The 13,548-nt window shown below is 47.7% G+C and overlaps 2 protein-coding genes across 2 annotated transcripts; both read right to left on the reverse strand.

The window, feature by feature from the left end:
• Nucleotides 1-475: 475 nt before the first annotated feature.
• Nucleotides 476-2,749, reverse strand: C4H1orf56 (chromosome 4 C1orf56 homolog). Its single transcript, XM_001929664.5, has 2 exons — nucleotides 1,673-2,749; nucleotides 476-800 (listed from the first exon to the last, which is right to left on the reverse strand). The coding sequence occupies exons 1-2, from the start codon at nucleotides 2,675-2,677 to the stop codon at nucleotides 780-782; spliced, it is 1,026 nt and encodes a 341-aa protein (XP_001929699.1). The 5' UTR covers nucleotides 2,678-2,749; the 3' UTR covers nucleotides 476-779.
• On the reverse strand, nucleotides 973-12,563 carry BNIPL (BCL2 interacting protein like). The gene is made up of 10 exons (XM_001928011.8): nucleotides 12,411-12,563; nucleotides 11,151-11,246; nucleotides 10,888-10,952; nucleotides 10,418-10,648; nucleotides 6,875-7,057; nucleotides 6,565-6,667; nucleotides 6,008-6,139; nucleotides 4,322-4,408; nucleotides 4,036-4,134; nucleotides 973-3,588 (listed from the first exon to the last, which is right to left on the reverse strand). Exons 1-10 carry the CDS (start codon nucleotides 12,452-12,454, stop codon nucleotides 3,552-3,554), a joined length of 1,077 nt encoding a protein of 358 aa, XP_001928046.4. The 5' UTR covers nucleotides 12,455-12,563; the 3' UTR covers nucleotides 973-3,551.
• Nucleotides 12,564-13,548: the final 985 nt, after the last annotated feature.

Raw genomic sequence — 13,548 nt, forward strand, 5'->3', positions numbered from 1 at the left:
TAATCACTACAGGTGTGTGTTCGGTTAAAGGTTAGACATGATTGGAGTTCCTGTCGTGGTGCAGTGGTTAATGAATCCGACTAGGAACCATGAGGTTGCAGGTTTGATCCCTGCCCTTGCTCAGTGGGTTAAGGACCTGGCATTGCCGTGAACTGTGGTGTGGGTCGCAGACACGGCGCGGATCCCGTGTTGCTGTGGCTCTGGCGTAGGCCGGTGGCTACAGCTCCGATTAGACCCCTAGCCTGGGAACCTCCATATGCCGCAGGAGCAGCCCAAAAAATGGCAAAAAGACAAAAAAAAAAAAAGGTTAGACATGATTAATGAAGGCAACTCCTAGAAAGTGGCTGTCAATGGAATTTTGTGCCAGCTTTGCCCTTTCTGAGGAGAGAAGGCTAAATGTTGGGAAGACCACCATCACTTCCAAGAGCTCAACTCATTGTTCTTCCTGTTCCTTTTTCTTGGCATTCATCTGAGATTTTTCAAGTCTTTAAAGAAGTATTTATTTAAAAACAACTTTGGAAATGAGGATGATGAACAATATGAACATTTTTATCCTGGGGGACAGGGAAGCACCAAGCCAGATGCTGCTGGCTACGTTGTTCAGTTTTAAGATTCAAAACACAGTGTCTGCCCCCTCAGGTACCTCTGAAAAAGACACAACACCAAACAAAATTTTTTTCCTAGTATTGTTTTTCTGTACTAAAAATATCCAGTGGGTGCTGGGATTGAAAGAGGAGTGGTTGAAATGCTGACATCTCCTCTTGCAGATGAAGTGGCCACTACCTCTGATTTCTGTTTATCTGGGTAAGGAAACAAAAAGGAAAATATCAGAACCACATCTTTTCCTTTCCTTGCTTCATCTCCTGCTCCCCACAGACCCTTACTCTCTCAACACTACTGCCCACCATTTATGCTTCTTTTTTATATTGGATAATGGTATTGGACACATAAGGAGAAAGACAAAAACAGAAATAGGCAAAATGACCATATATATTTTATCCTTTTTCCCCTCTTTCATAGTTACTGTCATCTTGAGAATAATTTATTTGGTAGCTCTTTTGGTAGAGGAATAACCTCCCTTGGGAATTCTTAGGTTTCTGGGAATAATCCCAAAAGGACAGTTCTTTGGGATAACAGTGGTTAAGAACATCGGCACTAGTGTCAAATAAACCTGGTTTAAATCCTGCGGTGACACTGCCACTTATTAGCTTTGTAAACTTGCTTTTTCACCGGCAAAGTGGGAATTATAATACCATTGGGTTGTGAGGCTTGATCATGGTAAAGTGCATGTTAGGAAGACCTCAGACATTGGTGGCTGTTAGTGTTAAACTGCATTAATAAGATGAAAACTATTCATATCGTCCATATTCATTAATTAGCTTCACATCAATGATTCTTTATCTATAATCTTAACAATTTGTTCAATAATCATCTAATGATCAACAATATGTGTTGCCTAACATTCAAACAGCAGTTGCTCGAGAAACGATAGGTGGATTAATGGCTATAATATTCACATTATTGTTACACACATGAATGCATATTATGAATCAATAGCCAAATACATAAGTAACAGTTCCTGCAGACATGCTGGCTGGCTTAGCAGGGTTCTGGATATCAGGACTTTTCAGGTCCAGCAACAAAGATTGTGGCTAATCATTAAAACACTTACTGGTTGCATCTCTGTGAACACTGAAGACAGGCTGTTCCAAATATCCTCCAACCCAATCCTGACCCGTTTCCAAAAAGCAAGGGCTGGGCTGGGACCGGGACTGGGGAAAGGGGTTGGTCTGAGTCTGGGGACAAGAGGGGGAAAGGTAGTAGTGGTGGTGGCTCTGGTTGTGGTCTGAGTGGTGGTGCAGCTGGTGTCAGGGCAGAGACCTTTGTCCAGGGGGCACTCCTCCCGATCGCGGTTGCAGGGGCATTGGTGGTAGGTGCAGGGCCGGTGCTCAGTGCGGAGTTGGCTCAGTGCCCCAACTCGCAAGCGCCCAGAAAGGCCATGTAGTTTTCCAGCCCGGGTTCGGCTCATAGTTCCGGACTTGCAGTGGCAGTGCCACGGGCCCCAGGGCATCAGCACCAGTTGCAGATCCTCAGGAGCTGGCATGGCTGTAGGTGAGGGTGGTGGCCACCGGTTGCGGGTGGACCCTGCTCTTGACCACTGGTTCAGCGTATTGTCGGAGGCCGACAGGTCCGCGGCGGCCTTCCAGGTGGAAGGCAATGGGCTTGAACTCATTTTGATTTCAGGATCCTGGCCGTTGGCTGTAAATATTGGGGTTGGCCCCCCAGCTGTATTGGAAGTCGTAATGGGAGTCTCCAGGCTGGTGTCATTCCTTCTGGCGTAAATCACAACCCCTTCTTCCAAAGACCCATCCTCTTCTGCCGACAAACGCGACTGGCCACCTGTGGACACGGTGGAGGCCAGGAGCTCGGCAGCGGCCGGGCCTGCCAGGCGGTCGGCCACGGCCACGACGTCGTCCTCATCCTCCATCGTCACCCTTACCCTCGGGGGTATACGGCTCCGGGCGGTGGTCCGGTAGGTGCGGGTCAGAGGGCCTCCAAAGCGGAAACTGTCCCTCTGCGTCGCGGTCGAGGTCAGGCCTTGGGCCCCCGCCGCCGCCCGGGGCCCCAGACTCAGCAGCAGCAGGGCCCAGAGCAGCGCGTCGGCGGCGGGGACCATGGGGCTGGACGGTGTGGGGCTGGGAGGGAGGCCGGGGCTCACACCTTCTCTCCCTCCTTCGGCTCTCTACCCACCAGGTCGTTAGAACCGAGGCCCGAGGGGGAGGGGCGGGGTCAGAGGCGCGCGCAGCCACGCCCCTCCCCCAGGCCCGCTTCCCGCGGGGCGCCGGGCAGGCCCAGGGGCTCAGCTGAACGTCCCAGGGAACCTGTGCTGCAAGGACACTGCGCCAGACCTGACCCTGGCCGGGAAGGGCTTTAATGTAAGCGACTGGGGAAAGAGTAGTTCACGTCCTTGGCGCAGAGCTTAAATCTCTCGTTGAGTTTATTAGCCACTACACATCTGAATTTACTACAGAGGACAAAGACAACAGGTTTTGAAAACGCCCCTCCCCAGGCTCACAGGCAGCAGCTGCGACTACTGAAGGAAAGTGGAAAATAGAGGCGTAGACCTCTGGGCTCCCACCCAGGAGGAGCCCTGCCCTTCCCATCCACCCCTCACCTTCGCAGACTGCTGGAATACCCCAGATGGAAGGAAGCTCAGCCCCAAAGGACCTCAGATTCAAAGAGATGAAGTTATTTGCCCAAGGTTCTACAGCTAAAGCAGCACAGCTTTGCACTTTCCTAAATCAAATGGCATTGCATGCACCCCTCCAGCTGAAATGAAAGTCACCCAGCAGATCAGCTTCCAGACCTTGGAATCCTGCTCTGAAGGCAGGGCCATGGAAGGAAGGACACCCCATTGAGATGTGCAGATCCAGTGGTAATGAGGTTGAGGATGAGATGATTTACAAAACCAGTTCAGCTGTTTCAGGGGTCAGGGTGTAGGCAGAGCAATATCTTTGCTTGGTCCTAAGGCTCTTTATTCCAGTCCTACACTAGGTCCCTCCTGAGCCATGGAGATCCTGGTCCAGCCTAGGAGCAAGAGAGGGAAAAAAGTGGTACAGGAGCAGGACCTGGGTTTTACTCAGGGACTTAGGGAGAGAAGCCAGGTGAACTGGAAGAGCTATAAGATTAGATGCTTGGGTGGGTCTTCATGTAGGATCCTCTCCTCCTTAGCAGCCCTCTCCCACTGGATATTCTCTCCTGTTCACTGCCAGCACATTCCTTCTTAATCTCTAGAGCTGGTCTGAATTGTCTCTAAATTCTGGGGTCTGATTACTCCTTTATTCCTTGATGCACTTAATAGGAATAATTCTTTCATTTGTTCTTACTGGATATAGTAGTAACCTTAATCTCTCCTCTGAAAGCAGAGCCTCTGTCTTTTAGTTCTTTGCATCTTTCCCAAAGCATTAAGAAAGTGGGAATTGGCTTTATACATCCCATCCCAAACTTTTATCCTCAAGCTCAGGCAGGACTCACTGTCTGACAGCTTCTGGGATGTGGACCTGATCCATGGAGATGAGTTGGGCCAGCTCTCCAAGGCTGTTCAGAAAACGGATCTTTCGTGTGAACTTGGAACTGAAAAGAGAAGATCAACCAAGTGTGATTTATGCTGGGAAGAGGGCTCCAGGAGAGCCCTTACAAAGGAAACCAAACAGGTAGAGCGGTTAAGGCTAGAAAGAGTCAGGGTGGGGCAAGGACATCTTAATCTTGACTGTGAAAATGGGGAGAGGGGAAAGGGAGTCCTTGTCCACCGAGCTAGTACCTGATGAAGGGTCGAAGCAGTGCCAGGAATGCCTTCACATACCATGTAGCGTGGACAACCACCAGGGCGCGCAGGTTCTTCCGGAGCCTGAAGAAGAATAGGAGACCATCCTGTCTTCTTCCACCTTCAGTACAGCCACCTTCTGTACTTCGCTTCTCTAATTTCTAGATTTCTCTGACAGTTGGGTCTAATCCCCGTTCCTCTAACTTCAATCTCAGCTCTACTCATCTTATTTAGCTTCCTCATTTCTTTTTTGGTCTTTTTGTCTTTTTCTAGGGCTGCACCGGCAGCATATGGAGGTTCCCAGGCTAGGGGTCTAATGGGAGGTGTAGCTGCCGGCCTACACCAGAGTCACAGCAACGTGGAATCCGAGCTGCATCTGCCACCTGCACCACAGCTCACGGCAACGCCAGATCCTTAACCCGCAACCTCATGGTTCCTAGTCGGATTCGTTAACCACTGCGCCACGATGGGAACTCCTAGCCTCCTCATTTTTAAGAAACTCTCCTTTCAGAATACCTTAGCCTAGTTTTATCTACCCAACTTCCTTCCCGTGCCCTGTGCTCGCATAGTCCCTTTAGAAGACTCCTCCATCCCTCCATGACCAGGACTATCTCTAAAACTTCAGGTGAAGAAGACTGATGAGGAGGAAAAAAAGAAGAGGAACAAGAAAGGTGAGCAAATGGAAGATGGAGGGAAGAAAGAAAAAAAGAAACATTGGTGTGTGGGGATGTTCCATATGGATCAGGGATGAAGGCAGACAAGAAAAGAAGAAAAGGGAGTTCCCCTTGTGGCTCAGTGAAAACAAATCTGACTAGTATCCATCAGGACGTGGGTTCAATCCCTGGCCTTGCTTGGTATGTTAAGGATCTGGTGTTGCCGTGAGCTGTGGTGTAGGTCACAGACATGGCTCAGATCCTGTGTTGCTGTGGCTGTGATGTAGGCCGGCAGCTGTAGCTCCAGTTCTACTCCTAGCCTGGGAATTTCCATATGGGACAGGTGCAGCCCTAAAAAAGTAGAAAAATAAATTAAGAAAAAAAAAAGAAAAGACAATGGCGATGTGGAAAGTGACATAAATGGCAACTCTGTGAGAAAAGGAAAGGGTGCCTTCCATGTGAGAGGCAATGTACCATACTGATTTATTTGATTTTCACAGATACTCAATGGCAAAGGTATTATCCCTGCCATTTTACAGAGAAGGAAACTGAGTCCCAGAAAATTTAAATGACTCACCCAAAACCATACACCTAGTAAATGGTAGAGGCAAGATTTAAAACTAGACTTTCATGGAGTTCCCATGGTGGCACAGAGGAAATATATCTGACTAGGAACCATGAGGTTTTGGTTTGATCCCTGGCCTTGCTCAGTGGGCTGAGGATTCAGTGTTGCCATGAGCTGTGGTGTAGGTCGAAGACTTGGCTCAGATCCCGAGTTGTTGTGGCTCTGGCGTAGGCCTCGCGTAGGCCGGCAGCGACAGCTCTGATTGGACCCCTAGCCTGGGAACCTCCATATGCAGTGGATGTGGCCCTAAAAAGACAAAAAACCAAAAAAAAAAAAAAAAAGGGGGGGGGGAGTGTAGAGAGATAAAGAAAAGCAGAAGAGACAGAATGGAAGAAGAAGGAATAGAAAAATGGAAAAGAAAAGGATAAGATAAAGTGTGGTAGCCCTTTTGTCCTAGAGGCTCACCGCCCATCCAGGGTATGGTAACATTGGCGTAGCCAGCTCAGAGGTGGGACTTGGGCCCTATTTGTGCCTCCACTCAAGTGAACAAGCAGATAATTTTCAGCCACCAGCAGCTCCAGAGTTCCCACCATGTACCTGGGGAAATGAAATTGTTAGGGAAGGTATATGTTTCTGGTTGTAGGGAGTGAGAGGGACATTATTTATAGATTCTACAATCAGTTACTCATCATAGAAGCCGCTCTTTTTTTTGCTTTTTTTTAGGGCTGAACCCAAGGCATATGGAGGTTCCCAGGCTAGGGGTGGAATTGGAGCTATAGCCACTGGCCTATGCCACAGCCACAGCAACGTGGGATCCAAGCTGTGTCGGTGACCTATACCACAGCTCACAGCAACGATGGATCTTTAACCCACTGAGCAATGCCAGGGATCGAACCCTCATCCTCATGGATCTCAGTCAGGTTTTTTATGCACTGAGCCATGAAGGGAACTCCAGAAGAGACTCTTTTTAACTGTGCCCTCCTAAACATCCTCCCTGGAACCCTTTAGGCCTTCCACCTCACCTAAACAAGTGTTCCATGACATAGGTGTAGTTGGGGATGCTGCTTCTGGGTAAATAACAGGAAGCAAAGAGGATGACAGCATTGAGGCCATCACCATGGTAGCCTGGGGAATGAGAAGGGGAAAACTCATTCACTCAGCAAATAAGTGTTGATGGACAGTGCATCTATTTAGGTTGAGAGACTTTGAGGGACTCTAGTTAGTTGCTGGAAGGATTCAGGAAGGATTCTGAACCCAATAACTGAGTTTCCAGCTCAGGTATTTTATTCAAGAAGTCACAGTTCTTACCCCTCCACTTATGCCAGCTATTACCTCCATGAGATAAGACTTTCTTGTAGGGCTCAATGACAGTCATGTCCACTCGCTGCTCCCGCTGTCCTGTTCGGAACACCCTCCAGTGATGACCATCTTCTCCAGCCACATCCCACACACAACCTCTGCCCAGCCTTTCAGCTGCCTCACTGGCCCCTGGATCCTCTGCCCGGGGCAGGTCATCTGAAAAAGAGCGATGGGGACAGATCAACAAGGCAGAACATATACCTTTAGTATCTTGCAACTTCCCTAGACTCCTAGAGTTTATTACTCCATTCTCTAATTCCTCAATTTTCCCCCCATGACTCTAGCCCTAGTTTGTCCAATCAACCCAACCCCTTGCTGGTTTCTCTTTCCTGTGACCCATTATCCCTATTTTTTCACTAGACAATGGCCTGGAGGTAACCTTGCACAATGGTAGGTTGATGGCCCTTGCCGTTTTTTCCAGATTCTTTCTTCCCATGCTTTTCCTTCCTCGGGTGAGCTCATCTCTCTCCGTGTCTTCAACTACTGCCAGTAAGGTGATGATTCCTCTCTAACTGAGACTTCTGTCCTAACGCCAGTCCCATAACCTTAAATGCTTAGAGTGAATACCTCTATTTTGTGTTTCTCTATCAACTCCAAGTCACCAGACTCCAAGTGCAACTCAAACTCATTCTCGTCCTCCTCTCTCCCATACCTCCTTTCTTGATGCGTGACCCCAACCACTTAGCTGCCTGAGAGAGAACTCTATGTCATCTTTCTGCTCTACTAGCCCTTAAGCCAGCTGGGCCCCAGTTCCTCTTCCATCTACCTCCATGATATTCTTTTATCATTCTTTCCACTATTACTGTCCTGGTACATGTTTTTAGCATTTTTCATTTGAGCCTTAGTACTAGCCTCCTAACTTGTCTCCCTGCCTCTTGTTTGTTTTCCTTCATTCCACCTTTTACACCACTGCTAGAGCTTTCTTTCCTCCCCTACGTTTTTCACTCAAATGGAAATATACTATGGGCATGAATTCTGCGTGATCTTTCCATAGCGATAGAAAGAACTGCTTTGTCTTTAAAAATTGTGGCCTAGGAGTTCCTATTGTGGCTTAAAATGTTAAGGACCTGATCTTGTCTCTATGAGGGTGTGGGTTCAATCAATCCCTGGCCTTGGTCAGTGGGTTTAGAATCTGGCGTTGCCATAAGCTGCGGTGTGGGCCACAGCTTCTGACTAGACCCCTAGCCTAGGAACTTCCGTATGCCATAGGTGCAGCCATAAAAAGAAAAAAAAAATTGTGGACTAGTATTTAGGATTCCATTGCATCGATGTACTATAAAATAATTAATATCCTACTAATGTACCTTTAGGTTGTTTTCAATCTTTTCAAAGTAATTAAATCTGATCATCTTACTCCCTTGATGAAAACCATTCAAGGGACTCCCCATTGGCTACAGGATAAAATCAAAACTCCTTAGAGTGGCAGGAAGAGCCTCAATGATTTGACCCTTGCTTACTTAACAGTCTTTCGTCATTCTCTCTTCTCCTCCCAAGAACTTCATATCTGTGATATAAAACATACTTTGGTTTAGTTCTGGGCTCCTAAAATAGCTCTTGATAAAGATGAAGGTAGTATCTTCTATTTGTAACAAGTTCCTTTCAATCACACAAGTTTATGATAATGAGATGACCTTGCAAAGCTCCTCCAGAGGGATAGCTCATTGCCAGGGAACCAGCCAGGTGATCAGAGAGTTGGAACTTTCACTCTCTGACCTTTGAGGAGGGGAGAGACTGTGGTTGTGCTAAACCACTGAGAGTCAGTGATTTAATCAATCATGCCTACATATGAAGCCTCCATTTAAAAAAACTAACTGATGGAGTTCCCGTCGTGGCACAGTGGTTCGGTCCCTGCCCTTGCTCAGTGGGTTAACGATCCGGTGTTGCCGTGAGCTGTGGTGTAGGTTGCAGACTTAGCTCGGATCCCGCGTTGCTGTGGCTGTGGCTGTGGCAAAGGCTTGGCAGCTACAGCTCCAATTCGACCCCTAGCCTGGGAACCTCCATATGCCCGCAAAGAAATAGCAAAAAGACAAAGGAAAACAAACAAACAAACAAAAAAAAACCTAACTGAAGGGGTTCTAAGAGGTTCTGAGTTGGTGAACATGTGGAGGTATTGGGAGGGTGATGCACCCCCAGAGAGGAGCTCCACACCCCTCTCCACATAACTTGTCCATTGTGTTGCTTCCTTCTGGCTGTTCCTGAGCTGTATCCTCTTATAATAAACCTATAATCTAGCAAGTAAACGGCTGTCTTAAGTTTTATGAGCTGTTGTAGCAAATTATCAAGCCTGAAGAGGGGGTAGTGGGAACCTCTGATTTACAGCCTGTCAGTTAGAAGCACAGGTGACAACCCAGACCTGTGACTAGTGTCTGAAGTCTGGGGGCAGTCTTGTGGTTGAGCCCTTAACCCGCGGTGTCTGTATGAACTCCAGTCAAGTGTCATCACTGAATTGTAGGCCATCCAGTTAGGGGAATTGGAGAACTGGTTGGTGTGGGAAAACCTCTACATTTGGTGTTGAAAGGGTAGTGAGTAGAGAAGAAACAAAATTTTCCTTAACATCTAAATAGTCATGCTTTATACTCTGAATCCCTAACATGCTGTGCTATTGTCCACGTTGCTTCTTCCACCTAGAATGCCTCTCCAGGTACCTGATAAGCTCAGAATTGCCTCCTCTGTAATGTCTTTCCTTTTTCTTTCCTTCTTTTTTTTTTTTTTTTTGCTTTTTAGGGCTGCACTCACGGTATATGGAGGTTCCCAGGCTAGGGGTCCAATCAGAGCTGTAGCTGCTGGCCTATAGCACAGCCATAGCAACGCAGGATCCGAGCTGCGTCTGGGACCCACACCACAGCTCATGGCAACGCCAGATCCTTAACCCACTGAGCGAGGTCAGGGATTGGACCCACAACCTCATGGTCCCTAGTTGGATTTGTTTCCACTGTGCCACGACGGGAACTCCTGTAAAGTGTTTCCTAACATCTCAGGCCCAGCTGACCTTTGCCTTTTCCCTACTTACTCTGTACCCTATACACGTGTTGGTCATAACATTTAACTGCACTCATCTGTATATATGTTTATCTCATACTAAACAGAGAGCTCCCTGAGGGTAAGGATTATCTTATTTTATTTATTTATTTATTTTGGCTGTACCTGCGGACCAGGGACTGAATCCGACCTGCAACTGCAACTTACACCACAGCTGTGGCAACACTGGATCCTTACACTGCTATGCCACAGCAGGAATCTTCTTATAACACAGTTCTAGCTCAGTGACAGCATATAACTGTTATTTAGTAAGTTTTCCTTAATAAACAAAGCACCCTCTTCTTCCCCCTGCCCCCGTCCCCACTACTCCTCTCAGATTTGATCTATAGGCTCTACCTTTCCATTCTGAGGAGCTTTTGCTGATCTAACTTCTTGATTCCCACTATTAGTTCTAACTTCAGTCCCATTAAATCCTCTTGAGCTTCTTCAACTCTGGCCTCTACTTCTACCAGCTCAGTCCTCAGCTGTCCTTCCCACCTTCCCATTCAAATTCGTGTCCGCTGTCCAGCTGCTCCGAGTCTGAAGGTGTCTCCAATTCGTCTACCTCCAGGTCAGAACTGCCATCAGGAGAGGAAGGTACAGAGTGGGTGGAAGAAGCTCCATTATCTCCAGGCCCTTCTGTCAGATTCAGCTGCAACTCTGGGGCAGTCAGACGCTTACGCATGGGGCGCTGGCCACACAGGGCTAAGGTGCTGGGGGTACCTGGGGCTGGAGAAGGGGGAAAAAAGAAGAGAAAGGGGTGTGTGTGTGTGTGTGTGTGTGTGTATGTGTGTATGTGTATGCGGAGGTTAGAATTTCTGTTTGTGTGATAATAGGTGGTGAATTCTAAAGAAGGACTAACACAGGGGCCATTTAGGAAAATGGAAGTGGAACGGCAAAGGGACAGGGTAGCCCAACATGTCCTGGAACTAACCAAGAACTTGAGGCCTGGGTTCTAGTTCGCCTACCCGTCTGTGAGTCTCCTTTAGGGTTCTCAGGATCTTCAGAAGGGTCAGCCTCTTCAGGAAGCAATCTAGGGGGAAAAAGGTGAAAAGGGGGCAGCAGTAATGGCTAAAGGCATTAAGCCATCAATGTATCAATTCTCTCTCCACTATGATTGTATCACCTCTTCCTTTTCCCCACCTTCTGTCAAGTGCCAATTTACCATCCCCGACCTCCGCCCATGACCAGCCCTCCCTTTTCCCAGCCTCTCTCCCTCATACTTCCTCACCTAGGGAATTCTTCATCCTGCCATTCTTCCTGCAGCTCCAGCCCCCCAAGTCTCAAGGATGCTTCTGGCACCGCTGTTTCTGCATTTTCCCTGACCCTGAGATGCCCCGGAAAAAAAAAAAAAAAAAGATTATCATGAGACAAATTAGGCAGTGTTTTGAGGGAACTGGATAGTAGGTGAGAACACAGGAATGCAGAACAGTAATGAAGGTACAGAGCAGAGGGCACGCCTTCAAAAGAATTCAGACTCTTGTCTCCTAGATGTTTCTATCACTTTCACCACTTGTTGAAAGAAATCACGCCTAGGAGTTCCCATGGTGGCACAATAGGAATGGCAGCATCTCTGCAGCGCCAGAATGTGGATTTGATCCTTGGCCTTGCTCAGCAGGTTAAAGGATCCGGCATTGCTGCAGAAGTGGAGTAGGTCATAACTGCGGCTCGGATTTGATCCTATATCTGCCTGGCGGCAAAGAAAGAAAAAAAAAACAAGCAAGCAAGCAATCACCCCTGCTGTTGGGTTTAGAAGCAGAGGAGGGATGGAAGGTAAAGCTAATTATTTTTACCTGTGTGGCAGTTGCTCCACCCACACAGTAGGGGCGAGAGGTATTTCACATTACAATTGGCTGGAACCAGAAAGACCTGCCCAGCTGTCACTCGGCAAAGTTAGGGAAGATGGCACCTAGTCAGGCCTGCCTTTCCTTCAGCACACTGGGGAGTGGTTAGGGGACACCATGGCACAGATGGAGGGAGGGGAAGAAGGGAAGGAGCAAGAGAGATCAGCTGGCTAGGAGAACCTACACTTCTAATTTTGTTCCAGGTCAGCTTTCCCAATGGCCATTCGGGAGAGTGGGTATAAGAAAGAGTAAATTTATCACACGCAAAATATAGAAACTTTCTTTAAAAAGGGGGGGGGCAGTTCTCGTATAGCTCAGTGGGTTAAGTATCTGGCCTTGTCACTGGCAGTAGCTCAGGTTGCTGCCATGGCATAGGTATAATCCTTGACCCAGGAACTTCCACATGATGCCAAAAACAAAACAAAATAATATCCTGGATTCCAATTATCCTGGAAGCCCCTGTTCCCTAATTCCCATAACAAATGGATCTTTCCTACCTAAAGCCACCCCCACCCCTTCTCTGCAAATTCTTTTACAGTTTTGCCTCCTCTAAGAACTTGAGATTTGACTTGGTAAGAGCTGGATGGTGGGAAAGTCCCTCAAAATTAGTCACTCCTCGTTTTCAGTCAAGTTAGCCAAGAACTTACCCAAGATCCAATGTCTTTTCTCCTGCCTCTTGTAGAGTTCCCATCTTCACAAGACTTCCTGTCTTCTTTAAACGCTTGGCGTGGTTGAGGAGCTGGATGTCCCAGCTCCCCCAAACTTCTGTACCCTTCTCTGTCTCAGCTATTGTTGCTCTTGCCTCCGAGGAGGGAGGGGTTGAAGGGAGGTAACCTCACTTTCAAACAGGTTTTGCCACCTCCCTTCCCAAGGAGCAGGTTTGCCCCAAAGAAAAACCATGCCTATGTGGGGGCGGGTTTTGGGGAGGAGAGTACATTTTCTAAAGTGGCTAGTCTTGGGTGAGTCTAGGGAGGCAGTTTTCCACACCCTTTAAAACCATCTGGAAGCTGCTTAAAAAAAAGAGGGAACAGTAGAAATCATCTCGGTTTTTAAGACCACTCTGGGGGGAGTTCCCGTCATGGCGCAGTGGTTAACGAATCCGACTAGGAACCATGAGTTTGCGGGTTCAGTCCCTGCCCTTGCTCAGTGGGTTAACGATCCGGCGTTGCTGTGAGCTGTGGTGTAGGCTGCAGACGTGGCTCGGATCCCCTGTTGCTGTGGCTCTGGCGTAGGCCGGTGGCTATAGCTCCGATTCAACCCCTGGCCTGGGAACCTCCATATGCCGCAGGAGCGGCCCAAGAAATAGCAACAACAACAACAACAACAAAAAAAAAGACAAAAGACAAAAATAAATGAACAAACAAACAAACAAAAAAGACCACTCTGGGCCTACTTTTTGAGCATAAGCAAAACCAAGGACACAGAAGTGCATTATAAGGAGGGTTCTGGAAGAAGAAGCAAATTAAAGGAAAGGCTGGGAGTTCCCTTGTGGCACAGCAGGTTAAGGATCCAGTGTTATCACTGTTACAGCTTAGGTCACTGCTGTGGCACTGGTTCAGTCGCTGGCCCTGGAACTTCCACATGATTTGGGTGTGGCCAAAGGAAAAAAAAAAAAAAAAAAAAAAGGTAAAGGCTGAGGATGAGGGGAGATGTTATTTCCAAAAAGACACAATCGAAGGTGAATAGTAAGTACAGCAGAAAAATGGGAAATGAATCCTGAGGAGGTTAAAACAATTATCAGAGGTGAAGGCCTGATTATAGTTGTAAAAAGAGACAAGACCCCCA

Source organism: Sus scrofa, chromosome 4 (genome assembly GCF_054392235.1).
Source record: "Sus scrofa isolate SSC_HxYL_T2T_F1_AM1 chromosome 4, Sscrofa_HxYL_maternal_Yorkshire_Landrace_v2.0, whole genome shotgun sequence".
In the NCBI taxonomy this organism is placed as follows: domain Eukaryota; kingdom Metazoa; phylum Chordata; class Mammalia; order Artiodactyla; family Suidae; genus Sus; species Sus scrofa.

What these genes read in the sequence shown, in the direction of transcription:
- BNIPL (XM_001928011.8), bottom strand. Translation starts at nt 12,454, where the DNA reads ATGGGAACTCTACAAGAGGCAGGAGAAAAGACATTGGATCTTGG. An exon ending in GAAAAGACATTGGATCTTGG is followed by an intron (nt 11,247 to 12,410) that starts GTAAGTTCTTGG and finishes GGGGCATCTCAG; the next exon opens with GGTCAGGGAAAATGCAGAAA. An exon ending in ACACGAATTTGAATGGGAAG is followed by an intron (nt 7,058 to 10,417) that starts GTGGGAAGGACA and finishes GCTCTTTTTCAG; the next exon opens with ATGACCTGCCCCGGGCAGAG.
- C4H1orf56 (XM_001929664.5), bottom strand. Translation starts at nt 2,677, where the DNA reads ATGGTCCCCGCCGCCGACGCGCTGCTCTGGGCCCTGCTGCTGCTGAGT. An exon ending in TGTTCACAGAGATGCAACCA is followed by an intron (nt 801 to 1,672) that starts GTAAGTGTTTTA and finishes TTCCTTACCCAG; the next exon opens with ATAAACAGAAATCAGAGGTA.